Source organism: Vigna unguiculata, chromosome 3 (assembly GCF_004118075.2).
Source record: "Vigna unguiculata cultivar IT97K-499-35 chromosome 3, ASM411807v1, whole genome shotgun sequence".
NCBI classification, from domain to species: domain Eukaryota; kingdom Viridiplantae; phylum Streptophyta; class Magnoliopsida; order Fabales; family Fabaceae; genus Vigna; species Vigna unguiculata.
Window position 1 is genome coordinate 51420873 of NC_040281.1, and position 21520 is coordinate 51442392.

The 21520-nt window shown below is 33.4% G+C and overlaps 4 protein-coding genes across 6 annotated transcripts; 2 read left to right on the forward strand and 2 right to left on the reverse strand.

Moving 5' to 3' along the window:
- The first annotated feature begins 2584 nt into the window (after window positions 1–2584).
- Window positions 2585–4858, forward strand: LOC114175112 (pentatricopeptide repeat-containing protein At3g48250, chloroplastic-like). Its single transcript, XM_028059870.1, has one exon. The coding sequence runs from the start codon at window positions 2684–2686 to the stop codon at window positions 4577–4579; it is 1896 nt and encodes a 631-aa protein (XP_027915671.1). The 5' UTR covers window positions 2585–2683; the 3' UTR covers window positions 4580–4858.
- Window positions 4859–6378: 1520 nt separating this feature from the next.
- LOC114175857 lies at window positions 6379–8807 on the forward strand. 3 transcript variants are annotated; one of them, XM_028060694.1, is made up of 3 exons: window positions 6379–7029; window positions 7903–7966; window positions 8603–8807. In XM_028060694.1, the coding sequence occupies exons 1-3, from the start codon at window positions 6687–6689 to the stop codon at window positions 8607–8609; spliced, it is 414 nt and encodes a 137-aa protein (XP_027916495.1). In that variant the 5' UTR covers window positions 6379–6686; the 3' UTR covers window positions 8610–8807. The 3 variants fall into 3 exon arrangements, 1 of the variants encoding a protein (XP_027916495.1); XR_003602931.1 differs by lacking the exon at window positions 6379–7029 and adding an exon at window positions 7752–7825 and having other exon boundaries at window positions 7903–8445; XR_003602930.1 differs by lacking the exon at window positions 6379–7029 and adding an exon at window positions 7752–7825.
- LOC114175858 lies at window positions 7247–7794 on the reverse strand. Its single transcript, XM_028060695.1, has one exon. The coding sequence runs from the start codon at window positions 7719–7721 to the stop codon at window positions 7458–7460; it is 264 nt and encodes an 87-aa protein (XP_027916496.1). The 5' UTR covers window positions 7722–7794; the 3' UTR covers window positions 7247–7457.
- Window positions 8808–16246: 7439 nt separating the features above from the next.
- LOC114176079 (protein NBR1 homolog) lies at window positions 16247–20946 on the reverse strand. The gene is made up of 7 exons (XM_028060989.1): window positions 20702–20946; window positions 18324–19855; window positions 18115–18241; window positions 17795–18034; window positions 17515–17655; window positions 16821–17417; window positions 16247–16715 (listed from the first exon to the last, which is right to left on the reverse strand). The coding sequence occupies exons 1-7, from the start codon at window positions 20723–20725 to the stop codon at window positions 16623–16625; spliced, it is 2754 nt and encodes a 917-aa protein (XP_027916790.1). The 5' UTR covers window positions 20726–20946; the 3' UTR covers window positions 16247–16622.
- Between the last annotated feature and the right edge of the window lie 574 nt (window positions 20947–21520).

The following is a 21520-nucleotide window of genomic DNA, read 5'->3' on the forward strand; positions in this document are numbered from 1 at the left end:
CCCAATATTAACTATTATTTTTTGATGATGAATAATTCATATCAATATCATGATTAAAAAAATATTAAATTTACAATAATGCTTTAATAAGGTTTTGGATATTAAAAATTTGGGTCCATAATATCATTAATAATGGGTTAGTCTGACACGTTTTGATTAGCTTTATCCTTGGTCCACCAAAAATGGGCCGTGTCAAGTTGATTTGCTATTGAAAAATTATATATTTAAAGTATATTTAATCATATAAATATTTTTTAAGATTTTAATTGGATAAATTAAAATAATTATTATATTTACATATTAAATGTTAAATTATCTTATTATAACTAATAATTGAAATTTAATTTATAAGTGTCAATGATTTAAATTATAATAGTATTACATATTTAAATATATACAAAAATATAATATAGAAAATTTAATTTTCTATATTATATTTTTGATGATGAATAATTCATATAATATCATGATTAAAAAGTATTAAATTTACAATAATGGTTTAGTAAGGTTTTGGGTATTAAAAATTTAGGTTCATCATATTATTAGTAAAGTTGGAGTGAGAAAATGAGTTAACCTAGTTTGTTTTGACCAGTTTCGCCCTTGGTCCACAAAAAATGTGGGTCGGGTCAAGTTGGTCCGCCATTGAAAAACGGGTCAGAGACTACAACCCGTCACAAAGCAACCTAACTTGCTACTTTTTTTTTATTTATATTTTTTTGTAATTTTTATTTATAATATTTCTTTATATATATATTCTTATAAATAAATATTTAGAGTATATTTAATCATATAAATATTTTCTAAGCTTTTAATGGATCAATTAATATATTTAATTGGATAAATTAAAATAATTATTATATTTATATGTTAAATGTTAAATTACTCTATTATAATTAATAATTGGAACTTAATTTGTAAGTGTCAATTATTTAAATTATAATATTATTACATATTTACATATAAAAAATTAATATAGAAAATTTAATTTTTTACTTGTTTTTAAATTTAAAAAAATTAAAAAAAATAAATAAATAAAAAGGACTAGCAGGCCTGGACGGGTTGATCCACCAGTTTGACGGACTAGACAGGCCAAGTCAAAACTAGCATGACAGGTTGAAAACTCCAACCTGACCCGCTCTTTTATTAATGAGCTGGCGAGCCTAACCTACTTTGACACCCCTATAGTAAAGTTTATTTAAGGTCTTGTAGGTAAGACAATTGATTACCTTTACTACTACATTAACATTTAAATCAATTTATGTTTAATTTTTTTAAGAAAATACCTTATGTGAAGAATTGAAAAAAAAAAAACTTGAGAATATTTTTTTCAAAAATTAATGGTTAAATATGTTTTTAGTCCTTACACTATTACGCAGATCGGAAATAGTTCTTTCCTACAACTTTGAACTATTTTGATCCTCATACTTTTAAGAGTGATGATTTTATTACTTGATTTTGGATGATGTTAAACCTTTATTCACCTGACAAACGACGTTCAACTTATACTTATGTATAATGACATGTGATTGTCACATGTTTAATTGTTTTTTTAAGTCAAATTTAAATTTTTTATAAATTCCTTTTTATCCTATCTTTTCTACTTCTTCCCTTGTTTCTTCGTCTTTCTATTCAATTTCTTCATATTTTTATCTCTCATTTTTTTTCCTTAATTCAAATTATCTCATTCACACATTCTTTCTCCTCGTATTCATTTATGTAGTAATACAAAATTTTATCTTTCTTTACGGGCATTTCAAAACTCCATTTCAAGTATATTTTTGAAATTAAAAATAGTAACAAGAGAACAAATAATGTTTTAAAATTAGAATAATTCTTACTATAGTTAATATACTTGCTTTATTTATTTGTACTTATTATGACTTCTAAGTTCTTTTTTCATATAAAGTTTAGGATAGTTGAATTTCCATTTTTTTAAAAACAAAAAGAAATATCCAATTCAAAGAACATATATAAATAGAGTTCTATAGTTAGTAAACCAGATTTTTATACTGACATGACATGAGATAGATACTCACAATTTTTATGAAATGAGTATTATATATCACTAATAATTTTAAATTTATAAAGCAAAAAAGAAAACAAAGGTTTCTCCAAAATTAATTATATATTTAAGTAATTTTTTGTTTAAATTATTTTTTTTATATTAAGATTGTAATTTTTTTATTATACTAAAAATAAATATGTAAATAGTTATTATATTAAACCCACTATAAATGGATCGAGTTTTATAAATAATGTGGCAAAGAGTTTAGTTTGGTGAATTTTAATTTGGAAAATGTTTTTTTTTTTCAATTTATAATTTTTAATATATTATGTTCTAAATTGAAATTTAATATATTAAAAAAAACTAAAATCATTAAATTAAATAGTCGCTATTTATTGTAATTTAATCATATGAAATAAATATTTATTATGTATAATATACAGTAAAAAATCCCAGTTAATTTTAACGAAGCAATTTGTTTATTTGTATAAATTTTATTTCATGAATCAACTAAAAACATAAAACGACTATTTTATGTTTATTCACTAATTAAACCACCATGGAAACCCATGACTTGGATTCATACCCCCAAAAACAAATTGCCCGTGGACAGTGCTTATTCCTTAAACCCTCTCTAACTCTAACCATCAGAGCCACACTACCCATTTCGGCGTTACGATGAACCGCGTGAAAGCAGTTGCCGCTTCTCTCAGGGTGCTCCAGTCTTCACTCGCTACCCGAGTTCTGGTGACTCGAAATCAGGTGACTCACTTCTCTCTCCATAATCCATTGCCCCATTTGGATTCGTCTCGTAATTTACAATTTCCCATAAGTCACAGCAAACTCTATTTTTCTACCAAGCCGAGCTCTATTGTGGACCTTGTTTTGACCAACGATTGGTCCAAAGCGTTAGAACTCAATTTAGAAAATAGTTGCCCGTCAATGACCCATGAAACCGTTATTTACGTCATAAAGCGGTTGGATAAAAATCCAGAAAAAGCTTCGTGCTTTTTCAATTGGGTCATTAAGAAAGACTGGTTTAGGTCAAGCTCTTCAGTGTTCAGCTTAATTGTTAGGATCTTGGCCACCAAGGATACTATGAAACTATTTTGGATTACTTTAAGGATGATGAAGGAACATGGATTTTATCTCAACGAAGAAACATATGTCACAATTTATGTTCGCTTTAAAAAGGAAAAGATGAACAGTGACGCCGTTGCTTTGACCCACTTTTATAATCGGATGCTAGAGGAGAATGCAATGCAAAGTGTTGTCACCAAGGTGGTCGGTATCATTTCAGTGTCTGAATGGGGTGAGGAGGTTATGGGTGAACTTGCAAAGCTCAAAATTCAGCTGTCGGATAATTTTGTAATAAGGGTTTTGAAAGAGCTTCGAAATACTCCTCTAAAGTCTTACAAGTTCTTTCATTGGGTTGGGACACAACCTGGTTATGAGCGTAATACTGTGACTTACAATGCAGTTGCAAGTGTTCTCGCGAGGAATGACTCAATTCAGGAGTTTTGGAGTGTCATTGAAGAGATGAAGAGTGTGGGTTATGCATTGGATATTGATACTTACATAAAGATATCGAGGCAGCTTCAAAAGAATAGGATGATGGAGGATGCTGTCAAGCTTTATGAGCATATGATGGATGGTTCATATAAGCCATTGGTTCAAGATTGCAGTCTCCTTTTGAAGAGCATATCTGCAAGTGATAAGCCAAATTTGGATTTAGTTTTCAGGGTTGTTAGGAAATATGAGTCGACAGGGCACACTCTCTCCAAGGCTATTTATGATGGAATCCACAGGTCTTTGACAGGTGCTGGGAAATTTGATGAAGCTGAAAATATTGTTAGGACTATGAGAAATGCTGGTCATGAGCCTGACAACATCACCTACAGTCAAGTGGTTTTTGGACTTTGCAAGATGAGGAGGTTTGAAGAAGCATTTAAAGTGCTGGAGGAGATGGAATCTTGTGGATGCATCCCTGATATTAAGACTTGGACCATTTTGATCCAAGGGCATTGTGATGCCAAGGAAATAGACAATGCTTTACTTTGTTTTTATAAGATGATTGAAAAAGGCTGCAATCCGGATGCTGATTTATTGGATGTTCTGGTTGACGGTTTTCTTAGTCAAAACAGAATAGAAGGTGCGTACGAGTTGCTTATAGTGATTAGTAGGAAGTGTCGTATATCTCCATGGCAAGCTACATATAAAAAACTGATTGAAAAGCTATTGGGAGTCATGAAGTTTGAGGAAGCACTTCAACTTCTTCGTTTGATGAAGACCCACAACTACCCTCCATATCATCTACCCTTTGTGCCTTATATTTCAAAGTTTGGGTCTGTGGAGGATGCTGAGGCATTCCTGAAGGCATTGAGTGTAAAAAGTTACCCATCGCATGCTGTTTACGTTCAGGTTTTTGAATCCTTATTCGAAGAGGGTAGACTCTCTGAGGCCAGGGATCTATTGTACAAGACTCCTCACCATATCCGTACACACAGTAAAATCTCTAAACTTTTTGGTTCATCTGAAAGGGACACTCAGACTCAGCTGCTGCCTGATCCCTAGAACTTCTCTCTCAGTAGGTATCTCGTCTTTCTTCAAAATTCAAATGATTGATACTATCAAGTTTGATCATTAGCTTGCAACACCACTGGACACAGGAAGTGATGTGAGGCTAAGCTTCATTTTTAAATTATAACAAATTTTCATCTTTGACCCGTAAAGTTATAAAATCAATGGCTATTTTTCAGAAGATTCTGCATTGTAGCTTTTAGTGTGTTTTTTTTTTTCTAACGGAGATGGATGTACATGCTTGGCAATTCATAAGTTCCCTTTTCCCTATCACCTCTTAGGACAATCATTAGCCTCGAATCAAGGTAATTTTACTCTTACCAATTTGGTGTTTTTGTCAGAGAGTTGTGCCACTGAGAGGGTTATTTATAGATTGAATTAAGGTACAAGTCAAATGCTGATAGATGAGTGAAATTATAGTGCTCTTCGGATCTTAGAAAGGATGATAATATTTGCAGTCTCTCATTGGATTGAATAGGATGAACTATTTGACATGCTACTAGTCAAATTTAGAGATTCTCTCACATAATATATTAGTGCTTTGGGTTGGATTCTTCTATTTTTCTTAAGTCTTAACAAATGTTTATGACAGTTTGGCCACAACCAACTTTAGGAATGCTATTGCTACATATTTTTTCTTACTTTCAATATAGGAAATGATCTTCTTGTATTTTTCCATCTATTGTTTCTTTCATAGATGAAAGATTTGCCCCCTCTTAAAAGATGAGAGTTTATATAATACACAGTTATTGTTAAGCACCCTTTGAACCTCTTTTTATCAATTACTGAAACATTAATTCTAATCAAATAATTTTCAGTGTTGATAATTTAACCATTGGTGCATTCTTATTTGAATATTGCTTATTTTATGAATTCGAAGTGATATTTGAACTTGAAAAGTTTCTTTATGATCCTTGATGAAATTTCCATGGATTTAAGTAAAATATTATTATTTTAAGAAGAATATCATTTTGGTCCTTTTAAAATTATGAGTTCATTTTTTTTTTACAAAACTAAATCGTGTTAAATTTAGTTTTGGTAAATGACTGTTATATCATGTTGCACTCCTTAAACAAGGATCTATGTGACAAACATAGTTATATGTAAACTATGAGTGATTTACTTTTAATTTTCTATAAGTAGTTAATTTTCAGTCTCTCAAAATTGAAAGGAAAAACATTAATAAAATTTGTTTTCAATTACCAAATACTGAAAACAGGACTTTTTCTTCATAAAAACAATATGATGTCTAAAATTACGTTCGAACTTGCTACTCTCCGTCCCACTATGAAAAGAAGCAAGATGCTTAAATTAGGTTTTATACTCAATCTTATTTATAAAGCAATGTTAAAAAAATCAATAAATATTATGTCTCAATATATTTCATACACCCATAAATGATATAAACTAGTAAAATAATAAGTAATTTAATATACATTTTAGTTTTATTGTCATGTAAGCAATTATTATTTTAACGAGTTGTTAGTCCACTACGAGAATCCACTACGAAAATAAAGATTATTTTAAACATTTGGTAAAAATGTGGATCATCTGCAACAAACACTACGAGATGATGAAAAAGGTATTTAAACCTAAAATAAAGTAGTTGAAGGATAAAAACTATAGAGGAATCAAACACATTTCATTTTAAATATTTGATTTTGTTTTTTAGATTTGTCACTAATTTAAGTTATCAACAACTTACTTTTATAAATACAACAAATGAAAATAAAAATAGAAACCTAAAAACGAATTAATGATATTAAAGAGGACAAAAATCATACTTAGCTCATTTTTGTTATAAATTTAGGACTCGAAGAATTCATTATCATACTCGATAAAATCGCACGAACTAACGTTAATTCGAGACGGAAATAAACTGTTGTTCACAGAAATTAGGATAATAAGACGAAACGCACTCTCAGTAACCAGAGAAAAAAAAAAGAAAAAAAAAAGAAAGAAAGAAGGAAATTGCATCTGCACCAGCATCAGCTTATCCCTTTCCATATGGCATATGTGAGGCCGTGGTTTCCACGACAGTAACACGACCATGAGCATGAACACGAACATGGAGTCGTGAAGAAAATGTTTTGTGAGTGCCATGAAGAAGAGGGCAGAGCTCCGACAACACGACCCCCAAGACTTGGAAGTTTTGAAAGCCGTTGCACAGGCCTGGTACAGCCACTCCGGCACTTCCAAGCCCATGAGTGAATTCGACGCTCATCGAAGGAATTTCAGAGGCAAGCCTTCAAGATTTAAGCTTCAAGCTTTGACCAACCCACCAACTTCTTCTAAAGACACTCATTGGGACTTTCAGCACTCACTCTGGGACTCCTATGAGCTTGTCACTGTCTCCAGAAGGATCGAGACAGGGTTAACTTTAGATAACCCTTTTCATGACTTATGTGGTTCCACTCCAATCCAACCCAAACGCAAGCCTGAGAGTAAGAATAGCCTCAGGAATCTCTTCAATCTTATGTCTTCTAGGCGCTTTAATGCCCCCAATATTCCACACCAAAACGATGCATGACTTTTATCTTCTTTTAAGTTTCATTTACTCTTCAATTTTATTCAATATATATGCCCCCTCCTATTCTCACAGATTTAGTTGTTTAAGTCAGAAGAAGTAAAGTTGGAATAAACAAAAAATAAACTATAGTATGCTATAGTTAAAATATGTTGTAGATAACTCGTGTTTATGCTTCATTATTAGTTCTTACATGGTAAAGTTCAATACTAATGTACTACAGGTATAAAACACTCAGGCAAACACAATAGCCTGCTGAGCAGGCATTTATTTCACAATCATACATAGTGATGATTTTGATGTATTATGTAGATTTTGTAGCAAACTAGGTTGTTGGTCATGTTCTCAAGGCCTGTAGGTCTTCCACTTCTGCAATTCAAATCGAGGTTTGTTCTTCCCGGGTTTGGACTGAACCCTTTCTTGGAACATGACTTCATCATCCTCAGTCTGATCATAATCTACCATCTCAGACCTCTCATTAGAATGTGAGTTGTGATGAGCGTTGTTGAAGGCCATGTGAGCATTGGGGTAGCGAGGGACATCAGTGAGAACACTCTGTGACCTGTGAACTTTTGATATGTGGGCGTGGTAGTCCTCTGAGCGCATCATTGTTTTCTGATGCTTTTTTTTTTTTTCTCACAAGAACAGGTATATAAGCACAACTACACAATTAATCTGCTATCACACACTGCAATTTATAGACAGAATGGCAGGTACAACAACCTCTGTTTATTCTTAAATTGATTGCTTTGAATCTAATTCCTTGGATATTTATCATCTCCAAAAGCAGGAAGCAGATTCTACTTCTATGTCAGATTCCTTTCCTCCAGGGAATCTAATTCCATGGCAAGCAAGTAAGGCACACACACTCTCACTTTTATTAGTTAAAATTCATTTGAAGTTACTAAATTCTGAACAAGGATTCATAACATAACACTGCATTAATAACATTTTTCATTTGGGAGAAAGAGTAGAGAGTTGGAGTCAAAATTACATAACCAAATGGTTAATAATATATCTTTCTGGTACTGTAATGAAAAGGAAAATAGATAATGGTTCTGATATTGGCCAGAATGACATGTGAATAATTGAAAATAGCTGCACCATAGAGAGACATATTTTTGGCCAAACAAGTAGAAAGTTATATAGAGATGGAAAAATTCCTTTCCAATTACTTTTTAATTTGGATGTCAGTTCACACTAATCTTTTAAAATTCTTGTCGACACTAACATATTCCATCATATAAGAACACTGTTTAGTCACACTTGGCGTCTCACTGTCATAAAAGAACGGCTATTTTGGTAGATGGAGGACACGACACAACACACACAAGTAAGAACAATACACCATTTTAATTTTATGGAAGGATTTTATGATTTTTCATATTAGTTAAGACACACCAGTTTGAATGTTTCTACATGGAGTACTTCATGGAGCATTGAAGTCTTCATTTAACATGACTACGTATCTTTCTCTTGCATATATGCAGCTATTGAAATTTCAAATTATGTGTGGGGTTTGTATTGATTGTATCAACTATCAAAAAGACAAATGTTAAGATGGCTACCAAAGCGCGAGTAAAATTTGCTCATCTGTTACCACCAAACAATGTTGATAAAGAGCTTCTACTTGAACTAGTATTGTTTCCTCTTGAATTTTGTACCAAAACAATTGATTACTACTTCAGATAATGATGATGGTTAATTTTTTTAATGTTGCTGAATTAAAATATGTTATAAATAGATTAGATTATAAAATTAATCTCTTTAAAGGCATGCTACGAAATTTTATTCTTAAAAAGGTTTTCTTACCCTACTTTTCAGATGATGCTAAACTAACATTATCAGTCTTAGCTTATTTGATTATTGGTTTATATATATATATATATATATATATATATATATATATATATATTAATTTTTATGACTCATGATCTTAAATTTTTATGTTTCCGTAGCATACTCCAATAATGAAGTTTAACAAGATCATGTATATGACCTCTCTATAACAGAGACTTAAATGTCTTAAAGTTCACTGTTGAAATTGAATCACTCGTTCCCTTATTAGAGCATCTTTAACGTAAGATTTTCTTTTCGGAGAACTTATATTTTCTTTATAGGTTCATTCATATCACATAAGATATAAGATCTCTCAAAGGTAGTGTAACGTCCCAATTAATTAATGAGCGTAATTAAAGGAAGCGTCACATAATTATAATATAACAGCGCAGTTCTGGAGTTTAAACGTAAGACCTTACGAAATAAGGCACACCACGATGCCACAAGAGATAAAAGAGAATCATAAAAGTCTACTGGAACACTAGCATATAAAGACTGACTAATACATAGGCCATAGCCCTCAAGATATCCCAAGAACACTAAGCTGTAGAGTCGCCTCCTCCCTGATGACCATGACGATCCCTCGCGTCTGCTCCCATCAATAGATTGATGATCATCGCAAAGATAGAAACACGACATACAAGGTAATCAACAAGAAAAGGGTAAGCTAGAGCCAAACAACATCTTTATCATACAATTAAACATACTTTCGCCATCCAATATCAATACCACATCCAATCATGTTAAGACTCTTCAATCAATACACTACGACTCGACTCGACTCATCCGGATACGTATAACTTAGTCGGACTCAGCGGACGCTTGCACTTGTGGTGGATACCTCTGCTCGACCCTGAGCTGCTCATCTCCGAGCTATGTGTTACAAGTGTTACGATGAATCAAATCTCCCTCACCACAAGGTTAGCCCTTAATGAATTACAGGCCTCCTGCTACTCTCACCACAGGAGTCGGTCCGCTCTAAGTGAGACTAACTGGCTCCTTAGAGTGTCAGGATGCAGTCCTTACTTTGAATCCTTACTTAGTTATACAGATGGGGCACCACCATGGACACCCACTAACAGGGGTCATGGAATTACGTCCCGACCATTGAAGCGCGACCCTGAAAGTCTCACCTAGAGACCCCAAGGAATTATGCACTGACGCATACAAAACAAAATCCCGCAGCCAAAATAATATTCACCATGCACGTATACGTTAATTGTACCAATGTTTAAAGCCAACGCCTTTCATGTTCCAAGCCCAACTCATTTCATCTCATCATAAACCATCCGTGTACCAAGGATTTCCAAATCATATCGTTATCATGTCTCTTTCATACCAACCATTTCATTACAATCTCATGCGAAACTCATGCCAACCCATTATTCACAATTCATAACTTGTATCACTCAATCATACTCATTCATATCAAACCTTTATCACAATACTCAAAATCAAGCATGCATTATCCATACAATACAAAGCCAAGAAAGTCATCCCACATTGTACTGTCTTGCCCAGCACCTCGCTCAAGCTGGAGGGTCTCGCTCAGGCGAGCCCGCCTAGGCGAGGGCTCGAAACATGAAGCAGAAGCACCCGCGAGATCTCGCTTAGGCGAGACCCCTCTCGCCTGGGCGAGATGCTCGCTCGCTCAAAAACACAGTGGGTCGCCTGGGCGACCCTTCGTGGCAAAAATACCTAGGCGAGCCCCTGTTAATCTCGCCTAGGCGAGACATGCCCGCTTAAGCGAGTTTAACAGTTCTCGCCACTGTTTGCACCCGCGCAACACGTACACACATACCAAACACATATCCCAGCCAGCACAGTCACTCATGGCAGCACACAAACTCAATAATTCGACGAACTACAAGGACACAAGTCAAATCACACCATAAAAGAAGTTCTAGCTTCCCTTACCTGGAATAAGCTAGTAAAACGACCCAACACGCCCTCGATACCGAACGCACGAGCACCACAACTCAAGGAGCGAACGAAGAACTGAAAAGACAACGAAATGAACGAAAGGAACAATGGAGACGAAAAAGGCTAGCACAGTACTTACATGGAATAGAGCACAGCTTCGAGCTAGCTTGAAGATGGCGAAAAACCTAACCCTAGCAGAGCTCTTTGTGAGAGGGAGAAAGGGTTGTCTGAAAGAGTGAGTGTGAGATGGGATTAGGGCAACATAGCAAGGTTATATACATTGGGCCAACCCTTAGGCCCACTTACAAGGGCAGCCCACCAACTCTAGGGCAGAAAAGAAATAGGGCCTTACAGGTAGCTGCATCTTATAAACTTCTTCCATTCTCACTCCTACCTTTTATCACTATGTCAACCTTATAGACGTGGCTATGTATACATATGTATATACATGAATGATGATAAATAAAAGAAAAATATTAAAAAATATTAAATTTGTGTCTTAGAAATAATTTGAGATATCATTGAATCATTGAATGAGATCGTATAAAGGAAAATAAATGCACAATTAAGAGTATGATAAAATAAAAAAATAACTTAAAGATCTAAGAAAACTATTCAAATATCAACCTAGCGGGAGTTGAAAGATAGCGAAAATTGTTTTAACGAAACAAAGGAGTTTGTCAGATGAAGCAAAAATTAATAATAATAAAATAAAGAAGATAAAATGTTTATATTACCTAGTAAATGAAAGATTTATCTATCGAAAACTTAAATTGGGAATATTAAACATTCTCATGTGAAAAAAATGTACAATAAATAAAAATATTAAAAAAGAGTAAATATTTAAATATTAGACATAACAATTATTTAATTGACATACATCATTTGAACATAATTGTATAAAAATTGTGATCAGACGAAAAATATTTTGGAGATGCGAATTAAATAAAAAACATTTCATGACATGACAAGTCCAACAATCAGAAGAAATAAAAAATAAAAAAGGGAGTAGTGTGTGTGTTGTGGTGGGATTTAAGCGAGGATAAGAATATGGCGAGGATGAATATTATGGTGGGTACGAAGACAAGGACGAGGTGGATATGTACATCCTCATCCTCATCCCCATACTCAGTTGAAAGAGTTGGGTATTTTCCATACCCATACTATACCCAGTCATTGTGGAGATTGTAGAAAAGGGAATAGGTTTGAGAAATATCCACGGAAGCGGGTTTATTTGTGTTGAAAATAATCCAAGTTGAGTCAAAGTCCCACATTGGATAGAATAGACAAAGTTAAACACTATGTAAGAATAAAGACCCATAACACCATTGTCTTAAGGTTTTGGTGTAAAACTGGTGTCAAATGTCTTACAAGTATAAGACTAATGTCCTATATAAAACCACAATCTCTCAATGATTATAACCATAACCCATATATATGAAAAAATATAACCCAACAGTGATATCAGAGTCGATGGTTCGGAGTGACCGCATAACCATAACCAAAAAGGGATCACTCATACACCTGAAGGAAAATTATTGCTTATATATCTCATGGTGATTTTCTATCGGTAAGATGTTTTTTAATAGTTTAAAGTTTTTATTGCTTTAAATTTCAACTTGTTTCTTTAATACCGTAACCTATCTATGGTTTGACAGGTTATGTTTTTGGAGTTAGTTTTTAATTTTCCCAATTTAAAAATTATATCAAATTATAATTAATAGTTTATAAAATAGTTTTTTTAACATGCAGGACCTTTGTTTGAAAAAATTGAAGTAATATTTTCTGCAAACGTTAGTTTATAATTTTATACAATTATATATTTTTTTACTTTAAAATATTTACTAAAGTTTTACTCTTTAGCGTTTAAAATATTTATTATTTGATTGTAGTCTTTTTTTTTATACATGTATGATTTGTTTATTTATTTAGTTTTTTTTTTTATCATATAGGAACACATAATTGGATGGATGCATGTTTGAGTATACATCTCATACCAGTTTTTGAAGTAAAAATTTATATCTATGCTATCCTAGTTTTTGTTTGTTATAAGATTGTGTTTCACTAAGAAATATTAAGAGGAAGTAAAAATTCTATAACGAAAGATATGTTATTAAAAAAAACGAAATTAGAGAACAAAATTAAATAGAAAAAATATGTTTTACCTAATCAATTAAGATTTTATGTCTTTTTAATTTTACAAAATTAACTTAACTTGTAAGGTAAAATTTATATTTATTTATATATTATCAATTAATTTTATCTATAGTCACCTAAAATTTTTAATATAAATGATACTCATTTCCACACCTAAAATAAAAAATAAAAAATACAAATATTAAAATTAAGTAGAAACGAACAAATACCTATCTTATAAAAACGACTTAATTAAATAAAATTAAGGTTTGTATTTTATGAAATATAATATATTATTTGAATAAAATAAAAAATAATAATTAAAATTATAATGAGAAGAAAAGTATGTTAGAGCACTGACGAATCTTAAGAAAAATATTTTGAAAATGTCAAATTAGTTTTATAAAAATTTTTGGAAAGAAAAAAATATATAAAATATATTAAAGTTGAAAAATATAATTTATTTATATTTTGCTTTATATGAGTGGAAGAAAAAATTAGAAGGGTAGAAAGTCCTTAACCTGTGTTCGTTTGATGTGATTTACTGTTTGAAGGGAAGGGAGAAGATGGATTAGAATGTGTTTATTACGTTCGTTTGCGCTGAATCACGAGCGAGTGAAAGCAATAATTTGCGAGATTCATCACTTTTTCGATCTTGCCTAATGAGAGCAGATTTAAGACAATTAATCGAGCAACGACTATTTTATCCTATATCATGCTTTATAGACGAACACAACAATTGAGAAGACCTTGGTTATCAACAATGGAGTTGGAATCCATGCATAAAGTGTGATTGTTGATGAGCTATGTAAGCAGGAGAAAATAAAGAAAGTTGGATCGATCCACTCAAGTGCGGAACCAATCCACTATGATGGATCCGATCCATTCATTCTTGGAACCAATCCAACTATGGCCATTAGGGGTGACAATTAGGGTCAGACCCGCGAAAAAAACGCGGGGCGGGCAAGGGTAGTGAGCCCGCAGGCCCGTAGTGGCCCGACCCGCAGCTCACGTGGGTTGGCACGCGACCGCGCGGACCAGTCCGCAAGCCTGCATGAAATTTTTTTTAAAAAAACTTGCACTTGTGTATATTAATTACTTTTTTCATAGACTCTTGCTTTAACGTTTCAAGTTTCAAATTCTTGTATAACTGGAAAAGACAAGTATTATGTATTTTCTAATGTGCTAAAATTTTAAAGAATACATTGTGTATGTCATAGTATGAATATGAATATGATGAAAATGTTGAATTATCAATTTATCATCCAACTCCCCAAAGTCTTTACTTAATTTTGTGAACTTCTTAAAGTTTCCCAATTTTTAAACATTGAAAGTTTTATCATAAAAATTTAAAAAAAAAATTTAAAAAAATTAAAATAAAAGATAAAAAAATGGGCCAGCCCATAGGCCCCGTGAGCCAAGTGCGGGATGGGGTGGGCCAGTGTTTGCAGCCCGCACAAAGTGTGCGGGACAGAGCGGACTAGCCCTGTTGTACGAGCCTTATGCGAGCCGGGCCTAAACGGACCGAGTCGGCCCACATTGCCATCCCTAATGGCCATATTAGAAGAGATCCAATCCCATATTAGTTGGAATCGATCCATGTATGAAGTTGGAAAAAGGGATTCGATCCCATATTAGTTGAAACCAATCCCATTTATTACAATACACTATCAAAACAATGTATTATTTTATTTTTTTTATAATTTACTTTTCAATTTTAGTAGTAAAAAACTAACAAAGTAGTTATAAGTCATACAAATACCAATTTATACTACTTATTAATAAAGGACAATATGGTAATTTACCTATTACATCTATTAAAACATCTTTTTAATCTATCATATCAGTTAAATCACTCACAAACTCTCACAAATCTTACTTCAAAATTCACCCACTATCACCTCTAAATCCCTTAAAAAAAAAAACAACACACAATTTACTTTCAAATTCACTCAAACCCATCTTTTCCCCCTCCCACAAATCCATCTAGCCAAGTGAACAAAGCCTTAATAATATATACTAAGCTCTGTCAGACGGATATGAAAAAAAAAAACTTGAAAGTTAATAGGACGAATGAAATACTATTTAACAAAAGGATAATGATACTTTAACCCATTTTTTTATCCACTTTTAACCTACCACTCTCATCACCCTTAGATCATCACATCACATCATTACAAAAAATTAAAATAGATGATCTAAGAGTGATGAGAGTGATGGGTTAAAAGTGAATTAAAATATCATTTCCTTTAAAAAAACCATCAAACAAATTTACATTATTTAATATTTTGTCTAGACAAATGTATCATTATTTAAATTATTATTAATTTAATATTTTTTAATGTTTGATTTCACTGAAGTAGTATAATAGTTGTATATTATAAATTTTGTTAATATATAAGAAAAATCCTTATAATTTAAAAAATAATAAATAGAAAAACGTTTGAAATACTTCTAGACTTGAATATTTATTCTTTAATAATTTTCTAAAATATATTTTAAAAACTTTATCTTATTAAAGACTTTAAAATTAATGTTTAATTATCTTAAAATTTTATTTACATATAATTATCAAATATTTTGATAATTCTTTCACTTTTCACTTTTATTCGATTGTTGTTTAATATTAACTTAAAATTTATACAATCATCATTTATTTTTAAATACTTGACATTATAATTTATTTTATAAAAATTAATTAATTAAAAATAAAACCCTCTCACATAATTTATTTATAAAAATTAATTAATTAAAAATGAAATCCTTCCCCAGCTTGGCATCCCTAATTGTTAAGCTATCAAATAAATAAAATACTTTGAGTTAAAATTTAAAACAAAATTATGAACAGCTATTTTTTTGTTTATCTCACGAGAAGATAAGACACTTTAAATAAAGATAAATGCGATTAAAACTACAGTATGGAATGTATATTACTTAATAAATCGCAAGACAAGACAACATTATGTATTGACACCTTAACTTGGATTAGTATTTAGAAATTGAGAATGACTTCCTGCACCATATCATTTTTCTCCCTGGACCCTAACACTTCTGGAATACAAATCCAGTTCCGGAAATTATTTCCTGGTATACCTATTACGGAGAAAGTTTTCCGGTAGTTGTTTTGATGGGGTGGATGAAGAAATTTGAATGGGTTGCAGGAAGCAACACTCTTAGAAATTTAGAGTGTGTCAACATTTTATAGATATTTTATAATTGGACTGGAACTTTCAATATAAACCAATGATCTTACCATCCATTTCACTTTTTTTGCTACATCTTTTAAGTATCCCGTTACATCTTTCAGTCATACCTAGGCAAATGTAGCAAAAATCATTGCTAATGACAAATGTTATTAAAACTAGTTTCTGAGAAAAATAACAAGGCTTAAAAACTGCTGAGGGTGGCAATATAATTAATTACATACGAAAGCATAGAAGTTCAAACATACTTGAATCCGACACTGGATTGTGATGGCAATATCACCACAACACAAAGATAGGGGATAGATACGAAATAAGATATAATTATGTCTACCTGGCAGATGTCAAGCACCCTAGGAGCACAAGTCGCCAACTTTACATTAACTATTAACCCACATTTCAACAAAAACTACTCTCCTTGGATTAAATCCATAACAACACGCTTTATGCTTCCATTGTTTTTCTTAAGCAACCTCTTATTCATCTCTTCGTCACGGAAACCCTGCATAAACCCCATAACCAATCAAAACAGTATCCAGTTGAACAATATATTGCATGGTCAGAGGATCGAATGGAAAATGGGATTGTGATGAACCGAACAACTTACCATCTCTTGTAACTCTACAAGGATAGGGTCCCACTCAGAAACACCATAGACATCACTACATAGATCGTCTATGGATCGCTCCAGATCATACTCATTCATCCTCAAGACCTCTTTGTTCAAATCAACCTGCTTAAAACCCATCGCCTCAAGTTCTTTAAGTAGACTCTCCTCCACAGGGTTAATTCCACCGGTCCCTACAACAGATGATGATGGTACATCCACAGTGGAGGATTGCTGATTAGAGGGAACAGCAGGGGTTGTTTCAGATAAATCAATAATAGGATAAGAGATTGATGAAGGTGCAAGGGAGGTTGCAACAGGGGCTGAGGCAGCAGGGGCTGAGGCAGAAGGGCCAACAAATGTAGCTTCATTTATAGGGAATTCCTTTTCCAGTTCCAATCTTGGTTCCTCATCAACCTGTTCCGCAGGTTGAATCGGAGCATTAGGAATGCGGGTTTGAAGAAAAGTATCATCCTCGGCAGGCCTAACATTGATATCTATAAGCAGAGGTCCTTCAGATCCACTGACATCAAGTGGAATATTCAAGTTCAATCCTTGAGAGTTATCATAAAATGAGTCCTTGAGAGAGGCATCAACCTGTGTGTACGACAATGCAAGAGAGTAAATTTATTATTACACCATCAAGAGTAAAATCTAGTGTCCGTAAGCAATTCCTTCAACACTATCATTTTACCTGTACAAGGACCCAAACACGTTGGCCAAATTTATGTCCAGATGAAGTTGCCAACCTCCAGTATGATGTGTATCGACCAGGTATCCGTGGTGCTATAAAGTCAACTGCAATGTCAAGCTCCTTCTCGATAGGGACACCATCCTGAACCAGGGACGTTTAATCAGAGAGAGCACTAAATAAACTTGCATACAGATTCTAAGACGAGCAAGACAAACATAGAGAAAAGATAATAGACCTTCAGGAAATAATTATTAAACTACAGTATGAATATTTATCAAACCTCTAAGTCAACTGAATGAGAGTCACTAAACTTGTCTCCTCCAATCCAAACAAGTTTAGTTCCCTTGGGCCACGCTACAGTGCCATTATTGCGCATCCGCCAGATCTTTGTAAATGCAGTAGATGGAGCCATCATCGTACCGTCTAGCACATTGACATCCAAAATGAACCGACTATCTAACTTTGGTCTTCCATGCTTCAAAATGGAACTTTTCTTAAAAGTATGTGGCGGTAATGTTGGCTGCACCATAAAAAAAGTGTGAAAACGCAAAGACTCGCAAAGGGAGAAAAGAAAAGATAGCAGTGTTCAAAAGTGATTACAAAGTTTTTGGATTGCTCATATACACATCGAGGGAAACGAGCAGATGCCGGGCGGTCCATTCTGATATAATCTGTCCCATTACCCATTTCGTTGTAACAAATGTGGCAGAGATCATAATTTTCCTTCCTGCATGAAGAACAAAATATCATGGAAACGGCCCTGAAAACAATTTAACAATAAATAAGTCCAAACAAATCAAAGTACTTACACTTTGGATTTGAACCGAGGTCCAGTTATTGGATAGACACCACAACCATCACAACGCACGCCTTTGTGGAACATACCAGTCATTGCCTCAGTGTGAGGATGGCTCCTTTTAAATGGGGGCATTTGAGAGTTTCCAAAATGTGGTGTCCAAGAATTAATATATGACCCAGAAAATGGACATTCAAAGAAAACACCAGCCTTCAATGAAGTATTCTGGGTTGAACTGTCATTACTAGGACCAGGAAGACTTGATGATGTACCACTGCTGTCAACCTTACCAGCAGAACTATAGACAGTTGACATTTTACCCTTCCTGCGATCACCATCAGGGACTTCTGATGAAAGTGGACCCTTATTCACATTTGTGGACTGAGATGAATAAGGATCACAAGGAGGGATATTGAGATCAACTGTTGCAACTTCCGCAGCTGTTGTTGCACTGATTACATTCCCAGCTTCCAAATGTTGACTGGCAACATCTCTAATTATGTTTTCAGTCTCTACCTGTTGAGTGGCATTAGAAGCCAAATCTACAGATGGCATCCGTAGAGTTCTTGTTTCACAATGTGGATTGGCATTAGAAGCAGAGGCTGTATCTCTAATTAGGTTTTCAGCCTCCACATGTTGAGTGGCATTGGAAGCCAAGTCCACAGATGGCATCTGTAGATCTCTGACTTCACCAGAGAGAGGTTCTTCAGGAACACCATTTTTAGAGAATGGACCAGTTGAAACATGAGGCTGGCAATAAGAATTTAGAACAGAATGTCCCACTAGGGAAATTAAATCAGCAAGATTAACAGGCAGCTGACTAGAAGATGCAGCATTTGGATACAATAAATTGGAAACAAGCTCACGTACTGGATCAGGCACAGGAGATGAAATGTCAACTTTATCTGCATTTGGGCTCAGAGATGGGTTTGAAACAGGAAATCTTAAGGGATTGGCACTCTCACCATGGACAGTAGAATTGGAGGCCGAGTCCACATATGAAGATTGAGAACCTTTTGCCTTAGAAGTGGTATGTTCTTCAGGAACACCCGTTTTTGAAATTGTATCAGCTGCATCACGAGGCTGGAAATGAGAATTTAGAACCGATTGTCCTATTTTCAATATTGAATTGGCAATATTATCAACCACGGGAGTTGAAGATGCCGCTTTTGAAAGTGACAATTTAGACAGAGCCTCGTGTAATATAGTATTTCTACCCAGACGTGGGTTTGTGACAGAAGGAGATTTTAAGGGAGTGGTACTTCCAGTAGACCACGCAGTTGATTTAGCACCACCATCATTGCTCATAAGTACCTCAATTTTCAAGAATTTCAATTGCTGCCTCATCACATCACGCAAATCATCATCATCAACCAGAGTCACCAAGTCGCCATCTTCATCAACATATCTCAGAACTAAATTTGCATCAGCACTGAAACCGAAGATAGAACATATCTTCTGTCTCAACCCAACCATGTCGAGATCCAGTCGATTAATCTCGTCCACACGGGCAGTGAAGCGCCTGAGGGTATCCCCATATTTCACCTGTCCAACAAAAAGTGATGTATTGATGCAATAAACAAAGATGTGCATGATTATAGAACCGATCTAAAGCCACAAAAAAATGTTAGCAGATTCTTCCACCAAATATTATTTTATGAATTTTCCTTAAAATGAATGAAGGGTATTCTCAAATTGCACTAAGCATCAAAGATTAATGTATTATCATACATTGATCAACAGGATCGTAGATATATTAAACCAAAATATATATAATACCATCAATCGAACTAAAACAGAGCCTCAGTGAAATGAAAGTTCCGCTATGCACAACAGTTTTAATTCCGATACAATTTCATCAAAGTGAATCATTCTAAATACTCACAATACTCCTAGCCAAAAGAATAAATATAATACAACCTCTACACATCTAGCAGATGCTAGGAATCAATTAATTTTCATCAAACTCACGCTAAATTGTTTTCTAGGCAAAACCAATGTGTTCATACCCAACCCAGCAAGCAACCGTTGAGGTTTCAGCCCCATCGTCATTCCAAAAGTTACTACATATAGAGTTATATAAAATCATAATTCCGTGTTCCGATCACTCAGATAATAAAATTAAAGGCGAAACTAGAAGGGGATGTATGCCAAAGTTAACACGATTTTGTAATTTGTAACAAAATCGCATCAGACTCGAGGCTTCATCAACTAGCAACATCACCCCAAACAAAAAAAAAAACCATTCATCTTCATTTTTTTCCAAGAAATATCTATATGACTAAACGCAGAGCATCACACCACACAAGCCACGATATGAGCGAAGGAAAACAATTCAGGAACGAAAAGTGAAACGAAAACATGACAGAAAAGGAAAATTAAGATCAAAACCTTGATCACTAGAGCAGACTCCATAGCTCTCGGAGCGAAACGACAAAAGAAGGCGTGGCAGCTATACGAAGAGAAAACACTGAAACCCTAACCCTAATGGGAAACGAAGCTTCTTCTTCGGAACGGAAAATGGAGAGAGCTGCACGGCTAGCGTTAGCGACCCGTTAGCCACTTTAAAAGCTTTGCGAGCCGGAGAGTGACATATATATACACTATTGTGGCTTTGGTAACAAGAAATTTTTTATGTTATTTTATTTTTTTCCTAAATGCATACATAACTTCGTCGCAAAGGTAACGGTACGATCGACCCACGTATCTTATCTCTTTAATAGCGTTGTTAAACCGACGCATCAAATCAAATAACATTGAAAAAATCCATTTACTAAACTAAAATAAATAAATAAATAAATATATATATATATATATGGAGGGAGACAGTAATCCATCAATGACAAAGAAGTTAAATTACTTGTTGAGTAATAAATAAAGAGCCCTTATACGTGGAATTTTGGAATTTTGTTACAGTAACCCATTAATTGATCTTATATCTTATATAATTATATCATGTGGGTATTGTATAAATCTTGATAAAGAAATTTTTATTAATAAAAAGGAATATAATTAATATTTAAGTTGAGGAATAAAATGAGTATAAGCATATTTTTGGGTTCTTTTAATACTTATTTTCATGATTAATTTTTATTTTAAATTATTAAAGTATCTTTTATTTTAAAAAGTTTATATTAATTTTTTGTTGATTAATTTTGTAAAATTTATTTTATAACAGACATTTGATTTTTTTTACTCTTTTTTATAAAC